The sequence below is a fragment of the Camelus ferus genome, chromosome 2, assembly GCF_009834535.1.
Source record: "Camelus ferus isolate YT-003-E chromosome 2, BCGSAC_Cfer_1.0, whole genome shotgun sequence".
In the NCBI taxonomy this organism is placed as follows: Eukaryota; Metazoa; Chordata; class Mammalia; order Artiodactyla; family Camelidae; genus Camelus; species Camelus ferus.
Genome location: NC_045697.1, coordinates 49,720,039 through 49,743,966, shown reverse-complemented (window position 1 = coordinate 49,743,966; position 23,928 = coordinate 49,720,039). Strand labels below are relative to the sequence as shown.

General features: G+C 35.7%; 3 protein-coding genes across 8 annotated transcripts in view; 2 read left to right on the top strand and 1 right to left on the bottom strand.

Annotated features, from left to right (window-relative positions):
* The window catches only part of RCHY1 (ring finger and CHY zinc finger domain containing 1), a 17,970-nt gene extending 9,316 nt beyond the window's left edge, over positions 1 to 8,654 (bottom strand). The window contains exons 1-3 of one of the 3 annotated variants that reach the window (XM_006176327.2): positions 8,172 to 8,654; positions 3,443 to 3,562; positions 3,092 to 3,207 (exon numbers count right to left, since the gene is read on the bottom strand). In XM_006176327.2, the coding sequence (XP_006176389.1) occupies positions 3,092 to 3,207; positions 3,443 to 3,562; positions 8,172 to 8,261 (326 nt within the window). In that variant the 5' untranslated portion in view covers positions 8,262 to 8,654. Of the gene's footprint in view, positions 1 to 3,091; positions 3,208 to 3,442; positions 3,563 to 8,171 lie in introns of those variants that run through there. The other 2 variants (XM_032457929.1, XM_032457937.1) reach the window with 2 other exon arrangements.
* Positions 8,406 to 23,928, top strand: THAP6 (THAP domain containing 6). Of its 4 annotated transcripts, XM_014552047.2 has the most exons (5): positions 8,406 to 8,494; positions 9,418 to 9,520; positions 10,711 to 10,918; positions 14,291 to 14,416; positions 21,141 to 23,927. In XM_014552047.2, the coding sequence occupies exons 2-5, from the start codon at positions 9,441 to 9,443 to the stop codon at positions 21,393 to 21,395; spliced, it is 669 nt and encodes a 222-aa protein (XP_014407533.1). In that variant the 5' UTR covers positions 8,406 to 8,494; positions 9,418 to 9,440; the 3' UTR covers positions 21,396 to 23,927. The 4 variants fall into 4 exon arrangements, with proteins under 4 accessions (XP_014407533.1, XP_014407534.1, XP_032313857.1 ...); XM_014552048.2 differs by lacking the exon at positions 14,291 to 14,416 and having other exon boundaries at positions 21,141 to 23,928; XM_032457949.1 differs by lacking the exons at positions 8,406 to 8,494; positions 9,418 to 9,520 and adding an exon at positions 9,964 to 10,258 and having other exon boundaries at positions 21,141 to 23,928.
* Positions 10,784 to 23,928, top strand: part of ODAPH (odontogenesis associated phosphoprotein) — a 34,203-nt gene continuing 21,058 nt past the window's right edge. The window contains exon 1 of the mRNA XM_014552042.2: positions 10,784 to 10,918. The gene's annotated coding sequence lies outside the window, so the exon portion shown is untranslated. The remainder of the gene's footprint in view (positions 10,919 to 23,928) is intronic.

The following is a 23,928-nucleotide window of genomic DNA, read 5'->3' as shown; positions in this document are numbered from 1 at the left end:
TTAGTTTTTAGATTCCACATGTAAGCGATAACATACATCATTTGTCTTTCTCTGACTTTTCCTAAGCATATTCTGTAGGTCCATCCATGGCATTGTAAATGGCAGAATTTCACTGTTTTCTATAGCTGAGTAACATTCCATTTTGTGTCTCTGTGTATATGTGTATGTATATACACAATAATACATCTTCTTTAACCATTCATCTGTTGGTGTACACTTGGGTTGCTTCCATATCTTGGCTACTGTAAATAATGCTGTTTATGAACATTGGGGTGCCTTTGTTGAATTAGTGTTTTCATTTTTTTCAGATATGTTACCCAGGAACAGAAGAGCATGTGGTCGTTATATTTTTAGTTTTTTGAGGAACCTAATTTAAAGGAACTCTTTACATATCTTGGGTATTAATTTTTTTCATTTGCATATGCTACAATTACTTTTCTGGTATATCATCTTTTTTTTTTTTGGTATGTTTTGTCATACAGCCATTTTAATGCCTGTGTAATAAAAAGCCAATGATACTCTCCTTTATGGCTTATGCTCCTGCCTCTTGTTTTAGAAAAACTTTTGAAACCTATAGGTCATAAACATATACACTTCTAATACTATGACTTTTAATTTTTATATTTTGTTTCCATCCATTTGAAATGTAGTATGTACAGTAAACATGAGATTGCTAGTTGTCCCCAAATTTATTTTATCCCCTTCTTGGACAACAACAGAACATTTAGCTAGGCACAGGGCTACCTGAATAAAGACTATTTTCTAACTTCTCTGGAGGTTGTGAACAGAAGATACAAATGAAAATTCTATTCTGTGCCCTCAGGAGAAAAGAGTATAACTTTCTTTCACCTATTTTCCCCTTTCCACTGACCAGAATATGAGGTCTTTTAAACCATGCAGACAAGAAAATATCTTATGGACGGCCAGGCAAAAAAAATAACTACATGGTTCAGATTTTTCCATGAGAAATATAAACTTCTGTCTTTCTTGAGCCACTTGTTAATTTGGGTTTCTGTTGCAACACACTAAAAACGTATTCTAATGAATGCACAGTTTTAGCAATCAATTTTTGTTTCCCAAATGGTAATTAATTACCTTAATGTCCTTTCCCCTGATTTGAAATATCACTTCTTATAAATTCATATTTATAAATATGTGAATGTATATACACAAAGTGTTTTTCCCTTTATCAATGTCTATTCTTTCACAAAGAACACACCGTTCAAATTACTGTAACTTTACCATGTTTTGAAACGTGCAAAGGCAATCCCCTCCTTTTTCTTCCTTTTCAAAATCTGCTTAGCTGTGAATTTTCTCTTCCAGATGAAATTTACAATCAGCCTATCAAGTTCCACAGGTAAAACCCTGCAGGGAAGCTTTTCACTACTGCCCAAGATAGAATAACAGACAGAGACTGGATCTACCCTCCTCCCTAAAACAACCACAAAACCCAAACAAGATCTACGAAACAAGTTTCACTGAACATCAGGCAATGAAAGACAAGGATCTGTGAGATACAGGAAACAAATTAAGTGAACCCTACAACCGCCCCAGCTTATTGCCTAGAGCATTTTCAGGTAGTAGGACAAGCTGGAGGAGGTGAGGCAGAGCCAGGAAGACTTCCTGATTGAGAAGATGAACTGAGAGTCCAAGGAAACCAAAGCAGCTGGAGTTCACAGGACAGAGTACGAGAGAGGGCAGAGCTGCACGGAGGAACCTCTCAAGTTTAGCAGGATACACATCAGTGCATGCATGTGCGAAACCACCCAAGGCCAGGGAAAGAATCATTCAAGGGAACTAAAGGCACAGTGCTCGCCTTTCACACATGGCCAGGATCAGTGCTTATTTCCATAAGTCAGACTGGAAAACCTTAGAATTCATGGAGTATCAGGTAGAGTACTTGGAAGGTACTGCCTCAGTAGTGAGGAATGATTACTCCTAGAACAAGCACACCTCCAGATCCATCTAACAAATTATAAGAGCAAGTCCCAAAAGTTCCAAACTGTTTCCAAGTAACTTAACTGCATCACAAAATAAAGCTCAAAAAAACTTATAGGAATATAAAAATATTCAGCACCCAACATGGTAAAAATCACAATGCTTGGTGTCCAATCGACAATGACCAGGCATGCAAAGAGGCAGGAAAACCTAACCCAAAAAGAAAAGAATAGTCAATCAATCAAAATTAATTCAGAAATGACACAGATGTTAGAATTAGCAGAGAAGGACATTAAACCAATTATTATAACCATATTCCATAACCTCAAATAGTATAGACATGAAAGATATAAAAAAGACCCAAATTAAACTTCTAGATAAAAACTAGAAACAGTTGTTTGCTTATGATTTCTACATCTTTTGGTATGTTTTTTTATTCTTCCTTGCAAACTGAAAGAAAGTGATTTAAAATTCTCCAATGGGAACAAGGAGAAAGGACTGACATAGAACACTTAGAGCTCCAACAGCAACACTCCATTTCCTAAAATGAGTGGCCTGTTGTACTAGCATACTTTAAAACACACATATGTTACATATACGCTTTTGTATATATCTAACACTTCAGGATTTTTAGAAAGAAAAAAGTTCCAATATACCAACATGCCAGTAGCAGCTTGTCAGTGAGCGGTTGGACTGCAGGTTGGTTCATTTTCTATTCTTTCTACTTTTCTGTATTTTCCAATTTTTAAGCCTGAATTGACTTTATCAAAATTTCTGATATTTTTTCAAGAAGTAATTTATAAAAAGGAAAAATCTGCCCTAACTTTCTACCTTAGTTGCCGACAAAACACTTCATATAAAAGCATACTTTCTACCCCAAAGTTAAAATTTTAAATACATTTTAAATTGTTGATGGGCTAGTTAAATGATTATTGCAAAAGAGGCATAAAAAAACTTTTTAGAATAATGGAAATTTTTTAATCTTGTGTTGGTAATAACACAGGATATGTATTTGTCAAAAGTTACAGAACTGGACACTTAAAATGAATGCACTTTATAAGATGCAATTATATTCCAATTAAGTTTGATTTTAAAAACTGTATTGCTCAGATATATTACAAGTAATTAGGAAAGGACATTTTACATACAGTACCTACAAATTCCACAGTTTTCACAATGATACTGTTTCTTGTCCTTGTCAAATAGATGGCATATACTGCAATAATATTCTCCAAACAATGTGCTACATTCTTCACAAGTCTGTTGTGCCTAAAAAAAAAAACTAAAAAATTAGAATAAATGTATCAAAACATTTTGAATTACTATTTGAATATCCAGAATTTTTGTTAACATGTTTTATCTTTATAACTTTGAAAACATTTAAATCCAAGATATTGCTACTTTAAGAGTTAAATAAGTCTTATTTACAATACTTTTAAATTTCTTAAACCACCTTAGTAAAAAATTTTTTAAAAGATAATAGAAATATGTGATAAAATCTTACATGTTGAATTTTTTCACAGTTTATGCACTGCACTTCCTTTACTTTAAAGCGATCTAGCTGATGATCTTCATGTTTATCATGACACAACCGGCAAGTATACAGCTTGTCACAACAAGGTGCCTAAACCCCAGGAGAGAAAAAGAGTTATAAGAAGCAAGAGAAGACAAGTTTGTAATGTAAAAAGAAATGTCTTTCCTCCTCCTCCTGGAACAAGGTCAAAGATTACAACCAGTAACTCATTTGGTAAACTGATCCTAAACATAACATTTCACTGTTTTCCCTTCAACACCTATACATCTGTATCAAGTTGAACACAACCTTGTCCTCAAAGACAGAAGAATTGTGAAGGATGGCAGTACAGACTGAAAAACTAATCTCACAACACCCTAAATTCATTTTCAACCTAAATGGCAGGCAGACAACTTCTATTCAGACATTTTCAGATAAATTCATTTACCTATTTCAACCCCTAAGCATTAAATATTATAAAGATTATATTTTAGTTCACTGATGTTTATTAACCATCAACTATGTCCCTGATACTTTAAAGGACGCAATAAAGATAGTCCTTGTTTTCAAGAGTGGCAAAGACTAACAGCTGTTCAACAAAATCTGCTCTCTCCTCCTTCCTGGGCACAGGATTACCCAGCTGTACTACAGTTTCCTTAATGTTAGCTGTAGCCAAGTGACTAAGTTCTTACCAACAGAATATGAGCAGAAACATTCAGTGCCACTCCTAGGCCTGAATATTAAGCAACTGGGCATGCCTCCTCCCTGCTCCCTTCTCCCTTTCCAACAGCTGAAACCTGGATATGGCAGCAACTCAGCTGATGACTATATGCCCTAAAACATGGCAAAATAACGCAATGGGAAAAGACCTGTCCCTGGAGTGATCCTATGGAACAAAGCCTCATTTCCAAACTGGATGACTTACCTTGAATTGTTAGGTAAGAATAAATAAACTCTATCCTTTAGTTCACTTACTATTGAGACTTTTTGTTACAGCAACTTAGCCTTACCCTAACTAGTACATCAAGAAGTTTCCAGGCCAGTAAGCTAACCTAACACTTTCTAGTACACTGTGACCTTTCAAATCCCCTTATTTCTGAAGACTTCCTATGCTGTGACTTCCTGTAACACAGTTCCTTCCTTATTTAACACTCAACTGGCTCCCTTTCTTTCCAATTCTACTTTTGTCCTAAATCTTAGTGACCTGCACATTCAATGGTAATCCCTCCAACACCCTGAGCTCTCCGTCCCTTTCTCACTTCCAATGGCCTTGTCCTCCAAGGCTCCTCAGCCACGTACTCTCAGGCATACCACAGTGGTTCTCAAATGTTTTGGCTTCAGGACCCATTTACACTCTTAAAAATTAGTAAGGATCCCAAAGAGGTTTTGTTTATGTGAATTATATCTATTGATACTTACCATATTATAAATTAAAACTTTTATTTTTTAAATACTTTTTAAATTTTTTATTTTTTAGATTTTTTAAATACTTACTTCTTTCTAAAATAGCAACCAATTACATGTTAACATAACTAACATATTTGAATGAAAAATGGCTACATTTTCCCACAAAATAGGTAGATTCTCATATCTGTTTCTGTATTCAATCAGTTTTGGTTAAGTATATAAAGAAACTTTGGCCTTACACAAATATGCAGTTGGAAAAGGGAGGTGTATTTTAACAGCTTTTTCAGAGAATTATGGATATTATTCTCTGATACTACACCAAAACTCAACAACTCTTAAAAACCACTAGCTACAACATGGAATCTGAAATTAATCAGTGAACTTTTCTGCCTGTTACATTAAAATCCATTGATCTATCTTGCATTTTGAATGGACCTTTTATTCATGCATTGGTCATTTGGAAAATACCAATTCACTGAGTTATGCACATCTTCCCAATGTGCCCACAACCGATATGCAGTATCAAAAAATCACATTAACATCACTACCCATATTATCAGAAAAGTCTTTAGGTACTGTGAAGCTTTCAAGCTAAGAAAGGCTAACACAAGTTTGTAAAATTCTAATTTTTACATGAAAGTTTGAATTTTGTCACTGCTGACTGTCTTCCTTGTAATGAGTGTCTAATTTCCCTATTTGAGAAAATATCCACCAAATACACAAGTTTGAAAAACTACAGTTCAAGTAAAAAGTGTGCCACTAAAAAAGGAACTAGTTCAGTTCATAATCCAGTTGTATAAGAGCTTCTCCTCAGAACAATCACCTAACTTCAGTTTGCAGAAGTGCTTGATGAAAACATCCCATTTCATCAAACATATAAAAAGACATGACTTCAAGGACTGGGATTTTATACAACTGATAATTTTATTGCTTTAATTTTATCAATGACACTTTAAGTGAAACTTTCTTTTTTTAAACTACAGGTGTAATACAGTTCAGTGCCACTGCCTTGATTCATGCTAAGGTGCCAGCAGTTTTAACTGTTAGTCTTACACACGCTGAAAAAGACAAGTAATGTCTTAGTATTAGAATGTAGTTTTCTAACGGCCCTCAGGAATCCCCAGGAGGCCAGTCACCATACTTTCAGAACCACTACTCTAGAACAAGAACTGAATCCTGTTTGTATCTTAATCTCAAGTATGAAATTCTCTAACCACTCCACCCTCTCTTTTTCAACTCATTCCAGTTCCTCCCTTGCACATACCCCAGTTTCTTCCTTCTCTCTTCCTCTACATACTCACCTACCCAGAATCCCAACTCTGGTTAAATCCAATTGTCGCCTACTCAACCTGCATAGGAACAGATAAATATGGCTAAAGTAAAAGCACCACCACACTGGCTGGTCTCTCTTGTAAGTCATAACCACTAATAAAAAGTAGGCTCTTACTTCCATGTTTCCCTAGTCAATTCCCTCATTCTTCTAGAGTCTAGCACCTAAGACCTAGATGATTACTTCACATCTCCTTTCTCTTTAAACCTCAAACACCCCTTCTTCCCCACTTACTGATGACCTTGCTTATTTCACTGTGAAATAGAAATAATCAAAAGAGAACATCCTCCCACAAACTCTGTCAACCTACTTGCAGATGTATGTCACTGTTCTTCCTTCTGTAGTCTACAGCCCATGTTTTCATCTAAAGCCACCTCCTCTACTCATGCACTGGAACCAGTCTTCTGCTGGGCTACTCAAAGGCAGAGCTCCTAGTTTTCCCTCTCCCTCCTGCATGATAAATTGGGTCATTTCTAAGAATATACAAATATGCTGCAACACCTCCCATCTTAAGGGGAAAAAAAACCCATGATCCCAATCTCCCAGCAACGACAGCATCATTTTATTTAATTTATTTATTTTGCTCTCTTTCACAGCAAAACTCTAAGAATTGTCTACAAAAGCCATTTTCATTTCCACTATCGCCCTTCTCTCTTGAATCCGTGCCAAGCAGGCTTTGTCCTTATGCCTCCACTGAAACTTTTCTTGTCAGGATCACCAGTGACCTCCTTGCCAAATTTAAACGTCAATTTTCAGTTCTCATCTTACCCAAACAGCAGCATTTGATTTGGTTGGTTACTTCCTCCTTAAAACTCTTCACTAGGTCTCTGATATTTAACAAAGCTGGGGAGGCAAAAAAGCATTTTCTACTCATGGTCAAGTATCTCAGTGCTCTAAAACACAAATGTTACCTGCGTGGTTTCTTGGGGAGATGAGATGAGGGCTAAGATGCTGAATTCAGTTTTAGGCCTCAAGTTTGAAACTAACAGAACATCTCAGTGGAAATGGAATCATAAGGATAGCATTCAGTTTCCTTACAGAACACCCGGTGAATGACCTACTGTCAAAGAGCTTCATCCAGTGCGCAACGTTCACCACACCACAGCCTACAGAAAAGGCTTTAGGCTGTCCTTACAGGCCTCATGATTTTTTTTTTTTTTATTAAACAGGAACTTCTATCACCCCTATTTTACACATGGGGCACTTAAATAGTAGTTTTCTCAAAAGTACTGTGTTATTAAGGAGCAGAGCTAAGATCTGGGAGTAGGACTAGGGAATTTCAAAGCTGAAGCTTTCTAAGCAAAATCTTTTAACTGCTTCTTGCAAGAAAAATTAACTAACTTTAACTGGATGGATGCCAGTTTTTAAAGTTCTAGATTGGCGAGGAATTTTTCTCAAGCAGCAAAAGTAACAGTGGATACATACTAAGCATTCTCCTATACATAAGTTCCTATTTAGTGGCAATTACATGACTATTTTCCTATTCCACACAGGTTTTTCTCCTTGGCAGGCTTAGGCATACTCACTGCCACTAAAATAAAGCTGGCAAGCTATAAAACGTATTTACTACGGGAGGTAAAACCGTACTCCGATTCTCCTCCACTTGTTTATCCCGATTCTGCTATTTCATCACACACCTGTAAGTGATCCTGGGAAAAAGCCAGCACAGGCCTGGGGATGCCTCAGTCTACTTTCAGCAGCAAAGGACTAAATAAATAAACCCATTGACAAAGTAACCGATGTGCAAGCCCATGTTCTTCCCAAGCAAGAAGAGTTCTGCTTATAAAATACAAAACAGGAGGAAAGGTGAGCCGTCGTCGCCGTGACAAAAACGCTCTCGACCGCAGGAACCCAGGTACGTGAAGGAAGGCATTCTGACAAACAGCTTGGCCTCAAAGTTAGCCCAACCTAACCGCCTGCCCACCCCGCCCCCAGCCCGGCCCGGCGGAAGCTCGGAGGGGAAGAGCCCAGTGAAGTCGTCACCTTCAGGAGACATCCTCTGTCATAATGCTCGCAGCCCCGCTGCCCTTGCTCCTCTCCGCGGGCGCCATCTTCCCGCGCCGAGGCCGCCATCTCCTCCACCTCCCCTCGCACTCCAAGAACCCTTCCCCGAGGATGAAAACTGAGCCCGCAGCAGCAGCACCGCTCTAGCCCACCGCTTCCCGGCTGCAGCTGCCACCGGAACCAAGATGGCGGTGGATCACGTGACCCGGGGCAGCCGGATTTCCGGTTCCCAGGACGACGGGCCGGAAGCGAAAGGAGACGCAATCTCTGTCGTCGGCGTTAGTCGGCTTTCGCTGCTAACGGTAATAACTCTTAGGTTGCTTTTCCTTTTCCCCCATCGCTACCCGTCCACACCCTGGGCGTGGTTCGGGGCGAGGAGAACCGCAGCGGCGCGGAGACGTTCGGTGGTCCCTGGGGTAGGACCGCCCTCCAGCCGCATCCGCACTTGTGACAGGGCGGCCCCGCCCTCGGCCGGCGGCGGCCGGAGCCTCGAGAATGGGGCGGAGCTCGGCCCGGCCTCTTGTCTGCGAGCGGGTAGCCGCCTCTGCTGGGCGCTCAGGTGCTCTCCATCGCAGTGAACACCTTGCTTAGGTCCCGTTCCCCTTTACTTCCTGTTCATACCTTCAGAATATATATTAACAAGTACTACGTACCAATCACCAGCTACGCCGTGGGGACAAAAAAAAAAAAAAAAAAAAAACACAGCCCCACCGTGGCTTCATGAACTAATAGACTGGTAGGGGAGAAAGGTATTCATCAGAGAATCTCTGAAATAAATGTAGGATTACAGCCTTGAGAAGTGCTAGGAAGAAGTGTGTGTTCCTCAAGAGCTGGTACTAGAGGGGCTCTGACTTAATCTGGGTGTCAAGGAAGGTTTCCCTGGGGAAGCAGCACTTGAGCTGAAGGCTGAGGAGGAGCTAGTGTGACAAGGCCTTGTGGCAGAGAGAACGTCGTGCCTATAAAAGGCAGTGGAAAGGAAATGTATCAGCCTATAAAACTGAAATCAGGCGCCTCAGTGCATAGCTAATATGACTTGCCCTATTAAAGAGCCAAACCCAGAGAAAATTTTATGAGCAAAGGTGCAGGTGTTGGAAGAAAATTTTTGCCTTTGGCTTTGTAACATGATTTCATGTTACCTAAAACGTACTGGAACATACTGGGAAAGGTAAATACGGTCCCCCTAGCTTTGAAGTTACTAACTCTTGCCCTCTTAATTTTCTTTCAGTTCTGTTATGAGTTGCTAAAATCATGGTGAAATGTTGCTCGGCCATTGGATGTGCTTCTCGCTGTTTACCAAATTCCAAGTTAAAAGGACTGACATTTCACGTGTAAGATTTTGCTGCAGTTAAACCAAGTACTTTTGAATGTTAGAAAAAGCAAAAAGACAGTTCTCTTTAAATTTTCAAGTTTGAACTTTTGTTCCCAAGTTCTTTTTAAATAACCTTTTTAGTTGAATTGGAAGTGGCAGTGATACTTTTACCCGTTTACAATTTAGTTTGGGAACTTAAGATACTTGACAAGGTATCACCAGCTGATTAACAAAAATATCAAACTCATTTTTGCAAATATTGTTACTTTACATCTTAACATACCTTCAAAGAAATTCAGTGTTGTTTACATGTAGCTTACAATCTGAATGATCTTTGCCCAAATATATTCTATCCTTTCTATTTAGAAATAGATGAAGCTTATGTTGTAGAGAAAGAAAATGTAAGTTACAAATTCAGTCCAAGGGTTCTTTAGGTGTATTTCAGAGAAATCAAGATGGTCCTAATTTGGTATTTTAGCCATTCTTCAGGCATAGGAAAGAAGGAGCAATAAGATTTAATAATTACTCATTTGCTAAAGGTTCATTTTGCTGCTTTTGTACCACGGACTGTGCTGTGTGCTAGAGAAAGATCTGCTAACTACTTTGCTAGGTTAAGAGAAAATCAAAAATGAGTATGTGTACCCTACCTTATTCCAAAAAGGATTTGAACCAGCATGGAAAATCGGAAAAGATACGGTTATTGGCCTCCAGATCTCAAAAGGACTAGTGCTGATCTCCAGAACTCCGAACTCTGCAGGTGTTCTCTGCATTCATTCACTAAGCATTTATAGACCCGTTTTCTATAAAATGCTGTACTAAGCAATTTTTTTGATGCTTTCAGAGGAATGAAAGAACAAGTGTCTCTGAGATAAATTCCTCAGATAGGAAAAGGCTCAAGTGATATTCTTTATCACCAAGAAAAACCTTCAATTGTGGATCTTACTATAAAGTGTTAAATATTCTTTGAAACGTTTCTCTTTTATGACATGAGTATAATTTAAACAAGGGCCATCTGCCTGCAGCATGTTTGGTACAAAGATCTGACTGTTAAAACTGAAAGTTATGACAGCATGAATCATGATGGTTTCCTAAATATTCTAGTTCCTGAAAATAGTAACAAACTAGTTAAAGAATCAATGTAATCACAGCCTTAATTCAAGTGTATATCAATAGTGTTTAATTCTAAAATATTTTGTGTATTTTTTCTAGATTCCCAACAGATGAAAAGGTCAAAAGAAAATGGGTATTAGCAATGAAAAGACTTGATGTGAATGCTGCAGGCATTTGGGAGCCTAAAAAAGGAGATGTGTTGTGTTCAAGGCACTTTAAGAAGACAGATTTTGACCGAAGTGCTCCAAATATTAAACTGAAACCTGGAGTCATACCTTCTATCTTTGATTCCCCATCTCACTTACAGGTTTGTGATGAGATGCTACTTACCATCATTACTTTTTTTGTTTGTTTGTTTTCATATTCTTTTTCATCATAGGTTAATATAAGATTTTGAATATAGTTTCCTGTTCTATACAGTATAAACTTGTTTATTACTTTTTATGATACTATTTAAGAACCTTCATACTTGCTAACATTTTTATTGTTTGCTTATTAATTTGAAGTCCATTCTTCAAGTTTTTAGATGTATAAACTGCTGTTTCAGCTTTTGCAAAAAATAATAGGAGTATTTTGCCAGTAGCCACTCAGAAACAGCTGTACATTACTAAGGTTTGGTGAAGGGGACTGACCTTAGGAATTGATACAGCTCGAGATTTGTGTCAGAAAATGGAGGAACATAAGAGGGTTGAACTGAAGTTCCAAGTTGGCAGTCCTCTTCACACTAGAGCAGAAGTCTAGAGCAGAGCCTCTAACAGGCCCAAAATAGACTTTTAGAGCCACATACATTCAAGCTTAACGCCTAGGTAGGACTAAAAGAAAAAAAATCAAAAGAAATAAGGACAGGAGAAGGAAAAGAGAGAAAAGATCAGAAAAAGAAAAGAGAAGGATTAAGTAAACTCTAGTGAATTCTCTGTTTTTTCTCAGTGATATTAGTGCCAAGAGTGGGCTGCCTCACCCTCAATATCTCTCTTGACTATGTACCTGAAAGTGTATTTGCTTCCAAACTGATTCCAATGTGGACATTTCAGGGAGAGCCTGTGAGTTCCCACAACAATAGCAATGAACCTCCATTGAAAAGTATCTCCCTCCTGACAGCTGGAAACAAGGGAGTAGTCCAGAAGTGTGCCTACTCCCACGAAGTCTTGCTCACTCTCCGCAGCTGTTCATATTGCAACACGTGCGTTATCAAGTAGAGACTGCTTCACTGTTTTCCATATTAGTAAATGTACAGTATCCTGTACAATTTGCTCTACAGAGTTTCTTTCCTGTAGCAAGGTGTCATCTATAATATTAAGAGGACCTTAAGAAGTATGAACATAATAAGTGAAATAAACCATAAATTACTTTCAAGAACTCTTTCCTAATAACAAAGATATTTTTCATTATAGGAAATTAGATGGATACAATCAAAAAAGAAAAATTAACAATAATCACATAATCCAGAGATAATACTCTGATGTGTCTCTTTCCAGTCATTTGTTTGTGTATGTTTGTATGTAAAGTCATCTGTATTATATATTCTTACAAAAATAATTATATTGTATGTCCTTTTTTATATGTTTCTTTCTTTTTTTAGCATTCATATAGTGCTTACTGTGTGCCAGACACTATTCTAAGCACTTTACATATGTATTAACTCATTTAGTCATCACAACAACATAAGAAATAAATACTATTATTATTCTTATTGACCACTTGAGGAAACTTAGGCACAGAAAGTTGGAATTCCTTCCCCAGGTCACACTGCTGTTAAAAGGCAGAGGCTGGATTTGAACCCAGGCATTATGGCTCCAAAGTTCACTCTTAACTACTATTTTCCATGATGTGAAATATTGTTTCACAACAGTGGCTTCAAACTTTAGTCTACATAAGCATTTTCCAGGGAACTTGTTTAAAATGCAGACTCCTGTGCCTCTCTCCCAAAGAATTTGATTCAGTAAGTTTGGTTTGGAGTCTAGGAATCTGCACTTTTTAACAAGCACTTCACAGGATTGTGTTACAGCTTTATGGATCACATTTTTAAGAGAAACTTACATAGAACATAATTTTTTTAACTAAACTTTATATTGAAATATAACGTGTATGTGGAAAAGTGCACACATCCTAAGTGTATAGACCAGTGAATTTTCACGAAGTGAATACACTCATGTAACTCCCCTCAGACCAAGATACAGAATATTACCAGTGCCCCAGAAGCTTCCCTCATGCTCCTTCCCAGTCACTACAGCCCCAAAGGTAACCACTGGCTTCTACCCAATCAGTTATAGAAATGGAGTCATGTAGTAGGTACTCTGTACTCTGGCTTCTTTAGCTCAACATTTTGTCCATGTGATTCATCCACACTGTAACATGTGATACTAGTCCATTTATTATCTTTGTGCTATAATATTCCATTGTATAAACAAGATATAATTTCTCCATTCTCCTGTTGATGAATATTTGGATTGTTTCATTTGGGGGTTATTATGAATGGTGCAACTACGAACATTTTTGTCCATGTTTTAACGCACTTATGTACACGTTTCTACAGAGTATGTGTATATTTCTGTTAGAAGTAGAATTGCTTGGTCCTAGGGTTCAGCCTGAGTAGATATTGCCATAGTTTTCCAAAGTGGCTTTGCCAATTTATAGTCCCACCATCAGCTTATAAAAGTTCCTCTACTTCTGAATCCTTGCTAGTACTTGGTGGTGTCATCTTTGCAGAGCATTTTTAATGACCATATAGCAGTTGATCATATGTATGAACAACAGTTTATTGTAATCAGTCCCCTCTATTGTATATAGGTTGTCATCTTTCACTATTTTAAACAGCATTATGATGAACATTATTGTAGTTGAATCTATGTAGATAGCCTTACTTCCTCAAACTGAATTCCTGGAAATAAATTTTGCTGAGTCAAAAATTATACACACTTTTAAGGATTTTGCTTTTGATACAGACCTCCCAAAGGCCCACAGTAATGCTTTAAAGTATCTGTCCACCCTAATCCTTAGTATAAGTTGTGTTTTTAACCTTTGCTAGAATTGATAGGCAAAAATGGCATCTTATTGTTTTAATTTATCTTTAAATGTTAGTGAGTTTCTACATTTTTTCATGTGTTTAGTAGACATTTGTATTTCTTCTTTTGTGAATTACTTATTCAGGTCCTCTTCTGTTTTCATCTTTTTCTAAGCTGTTTTGTAACAACACTAGATACTAAGGATTTGAATCATTTAACTGCCATCTATGTTGCAGTTATTTTTTCTTATTTTTAGTTCTAATTATGGGGTTGGTTTGTTTTGTTTTTTGAAATTCAGACTTTTTAAAAGTAGTTCTATGTTTTCTCCTGTGCTGTCTAACTTTAGCCTTCCCCACCTTAAGATTATATAAATATTTCCCATATATTTTTCTGGTTCCTCTTGGTTTTCATTCTTACATACCTTTTCAGTACATAGAATTTCATTGTGGTTTATTATGTATAAAGGATATACCTGTTTTTCTTAATTAGTTCATTTTTTCATGATTTATAGCCTTTCTCCACTTACTTAGAATTCCATTTTTTATCCTAAAGGCTTTTCTCCACTTGATCTATTCAGATTTTTCCAAAAGAGTAGTATACTATTTTAACTATTATATAAGGACAATTATATAAGGACAAAAGTATCTACAATGATTGTTATTAACTATTCTTAACAGGGGAAAAAAGAAAAGCTTCATTGTAGGAAAAACTTCACCCTCAAAACCCTTCCAGTCACAAACCACAATCACCAGCTTGTTGGTGCTTCCTCAGGTACTGAAGAATTCCAGTCCCAGTTCACTTTTGTAAGTAAAATTACTTACTGGGCTAGTGTTGATATTTTTAAGATGAACATGTCCTCTCCATTAGGATTAAGCTTTTCATAATCATATTGAACAACGAGGAGATGAGGGTTTTTTTAAATACGTAATATTATAAAATAATATTGCTTCCCAGGGCCATTATATTTTTATATATTTGCAATAATGATACACAGGTAGTTAATCTTTTCTTATATATTTAGTTCAAACAGTACTTTCACCAGGATATTTCAACCAATAAAATGCAATAATTAATTCCTCCCTTTAGATGTCATACTTTCTATATAAAAATATGTAATTTAAAAAATAGTTGTCTTTAGGTTTTCTTGAAGAATAATCATACACATTATAGAGTATTGAAGCTTGCATTTATTTCATTCATCTCATTGCCTGTTCATGTGAGAACCAGACCTGAAATCCAAATCTATTTTACTATCTTGGTTACTGTAACTTTATAATAATTCTTGAAATCAGGCAATGTTACTCATTCAACTTTATTCTTTTTCAAAGGTGCTTTGGATATTATAGGTCCTTTGCATTTTTATATGAATTTTAGAATCACCTTGCAAATTTTTACAAAAATCCTGCTATAGTTTTGGCTGGGATTGTTTTCAATCTACAGATCCATTTGGGAAGAACTGACATCTTAGTAAGACTATTTTTATGTCTTTCAACCCATAAACTTATTATATCTCTTCAATTATTTACACCTTCTCAACAGTGTTTTGTAGTTTTCAGTGCACAGGTCTTTCACTTCTTTTGTCAGATTTATCCCTAAGTATTTTGTATATTTGGATGCTATTTTAAATGGTATTGTTTTATTTACTGTTAGTATATAGAAATAAATTGACTTTTCTTTATCGATCTTGTATCTGTCAAACTTGGTAAACTCACATTAATTATCAAAGCTTTTTTGTTGAGGTTATCCGATTTTCTACATAGACAATTATGTTGTCTGTCATTAGAAACAGTTCAAATTCTTCCTTTCTAATATGAATGCCTTTCTTTCATTTCTTTGTCTTGCTTTATTGCACTACCTTGAACTTCCAAGGCTGTGCAGAATAGAAGTACTGAGAACTGATCTTTATGTCTTGGACCTGATATTAGGAGGAAGGCATCAGCTTTTCACCATTAAAGACATTAATATAATATTAAATATGATGTTAACTGTAGGTTTTTCATAAATACCCTTAATCAGATTTAGCAAGTGCCTTTCTCCTTTTTCTTCCAGTTTTATTGAGATATAATTGACTTTAAAGAACTGTATAAGTTTAAGGTGTACAGTAATGATTTGATTTACATACATCATGAAATGATCATCACAATAAGTTTAGTGAACATCCATCATCTCATATAAAACAAAGTTAAAGAAACAGGAGAAACAAACTTTTTTCTTATGATAAGAACTCTTAGAATTTACTCTTAGCAACTTTCATATATAATATACAGCAGTGTTAATTATATTTATCATGTTGTACATTATATCCCTAGTACTTATTTCTCTTATAACTGGAAGTTTATACTTTTTGACTGCCTTCATCCAGTTCTCCCTCCCCTCATCCCTTGCCTCTGATAACCACAATCTGAACTTTTTTTCTATGAGTTTCTTTGGTTTTTTTTGAACTGTTATTCACCTGTAACACTATGTTAGTTCCTGTTACACAACATAGTGATTCTATATTTTTATATATTTCAAACTGATCACCACAATAAGTCTAGTTATGATATATCACCATACAAAGACATTACATAGCTATTGACTATTTTCCCCACATTGTACATTTCATACGCGTGATTTGTTTATTTTATAACTGGAAGTTTGTAACTCTTACTCCTTCACCTGTTTCTTTCCTCGTCCTCCCCTCTGGCAACCACCTGTTTGTTCTCTGTATCTATAATTCTCTTTCTGCTTTATGTTTTTTCTTTTTTTTTTCTAGATTCCACATATAAGTGAAGTCATACAGTGTTTGTCTTCCTCTGTCTGACTTATCTCACTTAACATAATACCCTCTAGGTCTATCCATGTCATCACCGGGGAGGTGACTTTCTATTCCTAGTTTGCTGAGAATTTTTATCAGAAAGGAATATCAGTTTTGTCAAATGCTTTTTCTGTACCTGTTGAGAGATCATAAGGTTTCTATTTTTTAGTTTGTTAATGTGATTAGTTGCATCAATTGATTTTTTTAATATTAAACCAGCCTTGCATACTGGAATAAATTCTTCATGATATTATCCCTTATATGTATTGTTGGATTAGATTTAACTTTTTGTTTAGAATTTTTTCTTGTATGTGGACATTGGTCTGGAGTTTTCTTTCCTTGGAATGTCTTTGCCTGGTTTCAATATTAGAATAATGCTAATAACATCGGCATTCAAAGAACAAGTTAGAAAGTACTGCGTTCTTTTTCAGTTTTCTGGAATATATTGTATAGAGTTGCAATTATTTTTTCTATAAATATTTGGTAAACTTCCCCAGTAAAGTTATCTGCGACTGTAATTTTCTTTGTGGGAAGGTTGGTTTTTTTTTAACATTTTTTATTGATTTATAATCATTTTACAATGTGTCAAATTCCAGTGTTCAGCACAATTTTTCAGTCATTCATGGACATATACACACTCATTGTCACAATTTTTTTCTCTGTGAGTTATCATAACATTTTGTGTATATTTCCCTGCGCTATACAGTGTAATCTTGTTTATCTATTCTACAATTTTGAAAGGAAGGGAAGGTTTTTTTGGTAGCTTATATCTTCGAAGGGATTTGTCCATTTTATTTCAGTTGTCAAGTTTATTAGCTTAAAATTGTTCAAAACATTTTCTTATTATCCTTTCAATATATACAGAATCTGTAGTGATACCATCTCTTTCATTTCTGATATCATTAATTTGTTTCTTTCTCTTCTATTGGTGATCAGTCTGCCTAGAGATTTATCAGTTTTATGATCTTGTCTAGAACTAGGTTTCATTGATTTTCTCATTTTTCTTTTTGTTATTTTTGCTTTCTACTTCACTGATTTCTACTCATCTTTATTCTTTCCTTCTACTTATTTCAGTAAAATTTGCTCATATTTCTGGTTTCTTAAGATGGAAGCTGACGTCATTGAATTGAAGCCTCTTCCTTTCTGACGTTTGCCATTTAGTGATACTAATTTCTCCCTGTGCTTTAATTCCACAAATTAGGTATGTTTTCATTTTCATTTGGTTCAAAATACTTCCAGATCCCATTTTGATTTGTTATTTGACCCTTGGGTTATTTAGAAGTGTGCTATATAGTTTCCAAATATTGGGGCATTTCCCAGATATCTTTCTATTATTAATTTCCAACTTAATTCTGTTGTGATCAGCACGAATACACATTGTGTGGCTTGAATGCTTTTAAATTTCTTAAGACTTATAGCTTAGAATATAGTTTATCTTGGCAGATGTTCTGCATGCATTTGCAAAAAATGTATATTCCTCTGATGTTAGCTGGAATGTTCAGTTAGGTCAAATGGTTTGATGATGTTCAAGTCTTCATTCTTAATGAGTTTCTGTCTACTTGTTCTGTTGTTGAGAGAGAGAGGTGTTTATTCCTCTAGTATACTTCTGGATTTGTTTCATTCTCCTTGCAGTTGTCAGTTTTTGCTTGTTACATTTTGCAGCACTGTTATTAGATGCTAAATATTTAGTATTCTAATGTCTTGATAAAATTAACCCCTTTATTATAAAGAAATGGCCCTTTCTATCCTTGGTAATATTCTTTTCTCTGAAATCTACTTTGTCTGATAGTAATATACCCACTCTAGCTCTCTGTTTATTAGTTATTGTAGTATATATCTTTTTCCACTCTTATTTTCAACCTATTTGTCTTTTTATCTTTAAAGTGCAAAAATAATACCAATGTGGTATGGGGTTCATAGCATATGTAAAAGTGAAATAAATATATAACAGCATAGCAAAAACGTTGAAGAGGAGAAATGAAAGTGTACTATGGGAAGATTCTTATACTCTGTGTTAAGTGGAATAATATCACTTACCACATAGCTTGTGGTAAGTTAAAGACGGATGCTATAGACCCAAAAGCAACTATTAAATAGCTATTAACTATTAAACTGTTAACTATTTAACTATTATATACACAAAGCTGTGGCTAATGAGTGAGAAAAAGGAGATAAATGGAATCATAAAAAAAAAAATTCAGTTAATCCAAAAGGAAGCAGAAAAAGAATAAAATGAGAACAAAGAACAAATGGCACAAATAGGAAACAAGTAAGGTGGCAAGTTTAAACCAAACCATATCACATTAAGTAATGTGACATAAAGTAATATAAAGAAATGTGATAATAATCACATTAAGTGTAAAGGGTCTAAATAACCCAATTAAAATGCAGAAATTATCAGATTATATTAAAAAGAAATCAAGACCCAAAAGTACATGCTTCCTATAAAAAACACACTTTAAAGATAAAAAGACAAATAGGTCTACTTTAATTCCTTACAGTGCAGCTGTACTGGTGATAAATTCTTTTAGCCTTTAAATGTCTGAAAAGTCATTATTTTGTCTTCCTTTTTAAAAAATATTTTCACTAGGTATCAGATTCTAGATTGACAGTGTTGGGGTTTGATTGTTTTTAGATTTTTTAAGATGCTGCTCCACTACATTCTCACACATATTGTTTCTAATCAAAATCTACTATCATGCTTATCTTTATCCTCTGTACCTAACAGTTCTTTTTTTTTTCTTTTTGCTTTTAATAATTTTTCTTTTCTAGTTGTTTTGAAGAATTTGATTTTGGTGTGTCCCACTTTAGTTTTCTTCATGTTTCTTGTGCTTAGGATTTGCTGAGCTTGTTTATCTGTGGGTTTATAGTTTTCATAAAACTTGGAAAATTTTTGGCCATGATTTGTTCAAATATTTCTTTCTGCCTCAACTTTTCTTCCTTCCCCTTTGGGGAGTCTAGTTACATGTGTACTAGGCTGTCTGAAGTTGTCACCTCCCACTGATGCTCTATTAATTATTCTGTTTTTTTTTAATACTCCCTTTTCTCTCTGTAGTCCTGTCTGGATAGTTCCTGTTGCTATATCTTCCCCTTCACTAATCTTTTTTTCTGAAATGGCTAATCTGCCATTAAGTCTCTACAAAATATTTTTCACCTCACACATTGTAATTTTAGTCTCTAGATGTTCTACTTTATTCTTTTTTATGTCTTTCATGTCTCTACTTAACTTTTTAACATATATAATGCAGTTTTAATAACTTTCTTAATTCCCTTGTTTGCTATTTCTAATATTTCCTAGTTCTGGATTGGTTTCTATTGATTGGTTTATCTCTTATTAAGGCTCATTTTTTCCTGCTGCTTTGCATGCCTGATAAATTCTGTGTGCCACACACTGTGGATTTTACTTTGCTGGATATTTTTGTATCCTGTATTCTTGAGCTTTGTTCTGGGGTAGTTAAGTTATTTGGAGGCAGTTTGATCCTTTCAGGTTTTGCTTTGTTAGGCAGACTAGAACAGTGCTCAGCCTTGGACTATTTGTTCTCCACTCCTGAGGCAAGATCCTTTTGTATGCTCCACTCAGTGCCCCATGATTCTGGTCTGGCTGGTGGGAGAGGTGTCTGTTCCCTGTGAGCTCAGGGCACTCCTGATCTTTTCTGGTCACTCTCCCTCAGCCTTGAGCAGTTTCCTACACACATGCTCTGATCTGACTCAGAGGAATACTTGAAGGGGAGCCTCTGAAGAGCTCCAGGGTTCTCTCTCTGTGCAGCTCTTTACTTTCTAGTACTTTGTCCCATGAACTGTAGCCACCTTGGTCTCCCTGGGTGCTTTGCACTTTCTCCTTGACTCAGTTTACAAAGTTCTGCCTGGGTTTCCTCTCCTTGCACTGAGGCCTGGAACTCTATCAGGGCAGTAAGCTGGGCAATCATAGGGCTCATCTCTTTGTTTCTCATCTCTCTGTGATCTCTGCTTTCCTAGTCTGATGTCCATTATCTTCAAAACTTATTTTTATGTCTTTTGACCATGTGTTGGTTTTTTTTTAGGTAAGAGTCAATCCAGTCTCTGTTATTTCATCTTGGCTGGAAGCAAAGTTCTCTTAACTAATTTTAATGTTTAGTAACAGGTTTTCAAAATTATTCTATGGTACATTTATAAGATATGTCAGTGTTGTCTTCCTTATTTTCGAATGAATATATATATATATATATATGGGTAAACATAACCATAAAAAGTATTGAAAGCTTGTTATCTCTTTAAAACTCCCAAGACTAGAGGCCCATCTAAATCCCCTAACACCCAGCCTGAGGACCTGCTTCAGTGTCCCTTTCCTTTCATTCCTAAAGAAAGTGAAATATTTATCAAAATAAAGCAATTCAGTTAGAAGTTTTAAAATAAGTTTGTTTGACAGGTAATACTTAAGCTCAGCAGCCTTACACTTAGGGACTGAAAGCTGTGTAGTCATTGCAAGGGCCATGGTGTTCATAAGCAGATACCTACCTGCAGATGAGACAGGATTCCCATCCACAGGATTCTGCCCTTCTCATGTGGGCCTGGCCTGAGGCACCTGGAATACTGCTTCTACCCATTCCTCTTCCTTTGTTCTTTAAACCCTAATGTCACCAACTTTTAAAGATCTTCTCTAAGCATAGTAAGTGGAGAAACTGTGGAGGCCTACTTATAATCTTTTATCTACTTGTCTGTTTGGTTTAATAACTTGATGTTTATGTTTTCAGGAACATAGTTACAGTGTAATGGACAGTCCAAAGAAACTTAAGCATAAATTAGATCATGTGATCAGCGAGCTAGAGGATACCAAGAAAAGTCTGCGGAATGTTTTAGACCGAGAAAAACGCTTCCAAAAATCATTGAGGAAGACAATCAGGGAATTAAAGGATGAGTGTCTCATCAGCCAAGAAACAGCAAATAGACTGGAAGCTTTCTGTTGGGAGTGTTGTCAGGAAAACATAGAACAAGACTGTATTTCATGAAATGATTTTGTTATGTTCTACCTAAAATTGACATTGGTACAGCTTTTTAGAAAATAATTCTCATTTACCATCATTAAATAATATCCATCATTTGGAGTGATTCTTTGGATCCTCTGCAGCATTATGCATTAGAGTTATTATCCAAAGACTTCTTTTTTGAAGATGTGCAGAATTTTGTGCTAGTTATCATGTTTTTGTGTGACTTGTGACAATTATGTTTTTATAGACCTACACTAGTGCCAGATCGCCATTGTAAGATGTTAAAAGATCAAGAAAATTCTGTAGGACTAAGGAAATGGTATCAAATCAGCCAAATTAAGCTGTAGTAGTAAGAACTGGATACTTAAGCAACATCAGATTTTTGGCTAAGTTGAATTGTACTTTAAATATATTTTACTATAAAGCAGAATTCATTTATAACACATGCCCATCTTGGAGCCAATCCAAGGTGCTTTTGTCATCAATAATACCAAAAGATCTTTTTACACGGCATCCCATAGTACTGACCTTGAGAACAGCATATGGTGCAGATCTTTTGGCTTTTAAAGTTGTTCAGAGCCAAGTTAAGAAGATCCATGGTGAGGTCTCTGTTTTTCGGTACAGTACATCATTTCTGCTCACTAGGAGCACTTTGATGTGAACCAGCATAGCTTTAACAGATTTTTAAGGAGGGTCATAAATATGATTTTTAAATGGTTAGTTACTCTGACAGTTTTTCTGAACATTTTGTTTCATGACTATTATTTCATCATAGAGGTGTAAATGCCAGTAGTAGCTAATACTTTTAATGTTGTTTCATATTTTATAGAAAGCAGTATTACTAACATTTTTAAAAATACAAAATATAGAAGAACCCATTAAAAATAATAATGTGGTTCTTCTAGTTAAAGTAGGAATTGGAGAAAGGATTGTAATACTTCCCTTTAATTAGGAGGGTAGATTACTATCCAAGAGCTTTTATTTAGAGAAATAGATAAGTAAAACAGCAATTTTAGAATAGCTTCTTACTGAATTTCCAAAAGAGTATCTCTTAGTTATTTTCTGATTGATCCAGGTGTCAGAAGGTTTTAGGTCATAGGTTTTTTCCTAACTTCGTAGCAAAAACAACTGAAATTACTAAATTAACTGTCATGAACACTGTGGATTAGAATTAAAAATTACTAGCCCAAAGCCAAATTCAACTTTGAAGCACATGTACATATATGGCCTTCATTCACACATCTATACTATAATAGTTAGAATTTGAGTATCAGTTATTTCAATGTGTTAACTAGAAATGAACTGCATTTTGTGCTAAAATATTCATTGTAATTTTATTTGTGTTATATTAATATCGGTAAAGATATGGTCACTTGAATTTTTTATATTTAAGAAGTTTCTATTTTAGCTCATGTCATATTTTTATGTAAGATTCCAAACCTTCCCTCTGGGATTTTACCCACATTTGAGAGATTAGCACTATGCTAAAAAGAAATCACTGACGTTCTATCTTTTTGCTACCTTATAAAAAAGCTCATTTGCTACCCATTATTTATTTTAGTTATTTAATTTTGAATTCATAATGGACACTCTAATGGGGAGTTTGTGTATGATCTTAGTTTTATGGAGATTCTTTGCTAGAGATGGAGAATGACCCTCACTCTATTTTTGAGCAAAAAAATTAAAAGTCAGTGGACAGGGAAGAAAAGTAAGAAGATCGATCCAAACACAGTATGTCCAGATCCTAGCCCTTTACTGGCTTCTTAGACTAAATCAAGCCCAGAAGACCTTTCCAAGAGTAAATCCCCAGTTTCTGCCTCTATCAACACAGGTGTGACAGTCACTTTTACTACTTGTGTTCACAGTGAACTCAGTTCTTGTCTCCTTTCTCATTAGTCTTAGTACCATTGAGAGAGAGAGCTGTGGGCAAAGTATTGGTATCATCAAGGAGCCGGACCTACCCATTTGCCCTTTATTTTTATGAAGAAATGATTACCAGTAGAAACCTGACATAAGAAATAGGGTCTTCCCCAGCTGCCACCCAAACAAATACCTGAACACAGTATATACCTCAGTCCACTGTTCCCAGAGATTCCAGCTTAGCCTGAGGAAGAACTGTTCTGTGCACAGCAAAACCAGTCATCCCCCATCCAGAGGTTCCTCAAGCAGCCAAGGCCAACCTAAGGGTTGCAGTTTGCTTTCAGGCTTGGAATAGCCTCTGGGTCCTAGAACAAACCAGGCCACCAGTTCAACCTCAGCATCAAATCAGGTACGAAGGACTTGTCATGGTGTTTTTCTCCATGTGAACTTTGAATCTCTGGAAATAGACTTTGCTAAAGATAATCACAATTATACCATAGTCTTTAATTTGAGAAAAGATGAAATGTATTAATATATATTTAGTTTTAATAAAAAGATAAAATTATTATAGAAATAATTGAGTAGTGAAGAATCCATTATATATTTGAAAAATAAAGTATTTTTTCCAGTAATGTGCTCTATGTGGTTTTTATACATTCAGTTATTCAATAAAATGAGCAGAGAAAAATCAAGA

Coding starts and splice junctions, on each gene's coding strand:
- THAP6 (XM_032457949.1), top strand. CDS start 10,176: ATGGAAAATCGGAAAAGATACGGTTATTGGCCTCCAGATCTCAAAAGG. Junction 10,259..10,710: donor CAGAACTCCGAACTCTGCAG/GTGTTCTCTGCA, acceptor TATTTTTTCTAG/ATTCCCAACAGATGAAAAGG. Junction 14,417..21,140: donor TCCAGTCCCAGTTCACTTTT/GTAAGTAAAATT, acceptor TTATGTTTTCAG/GAACATAGTTACAGTGTAAT.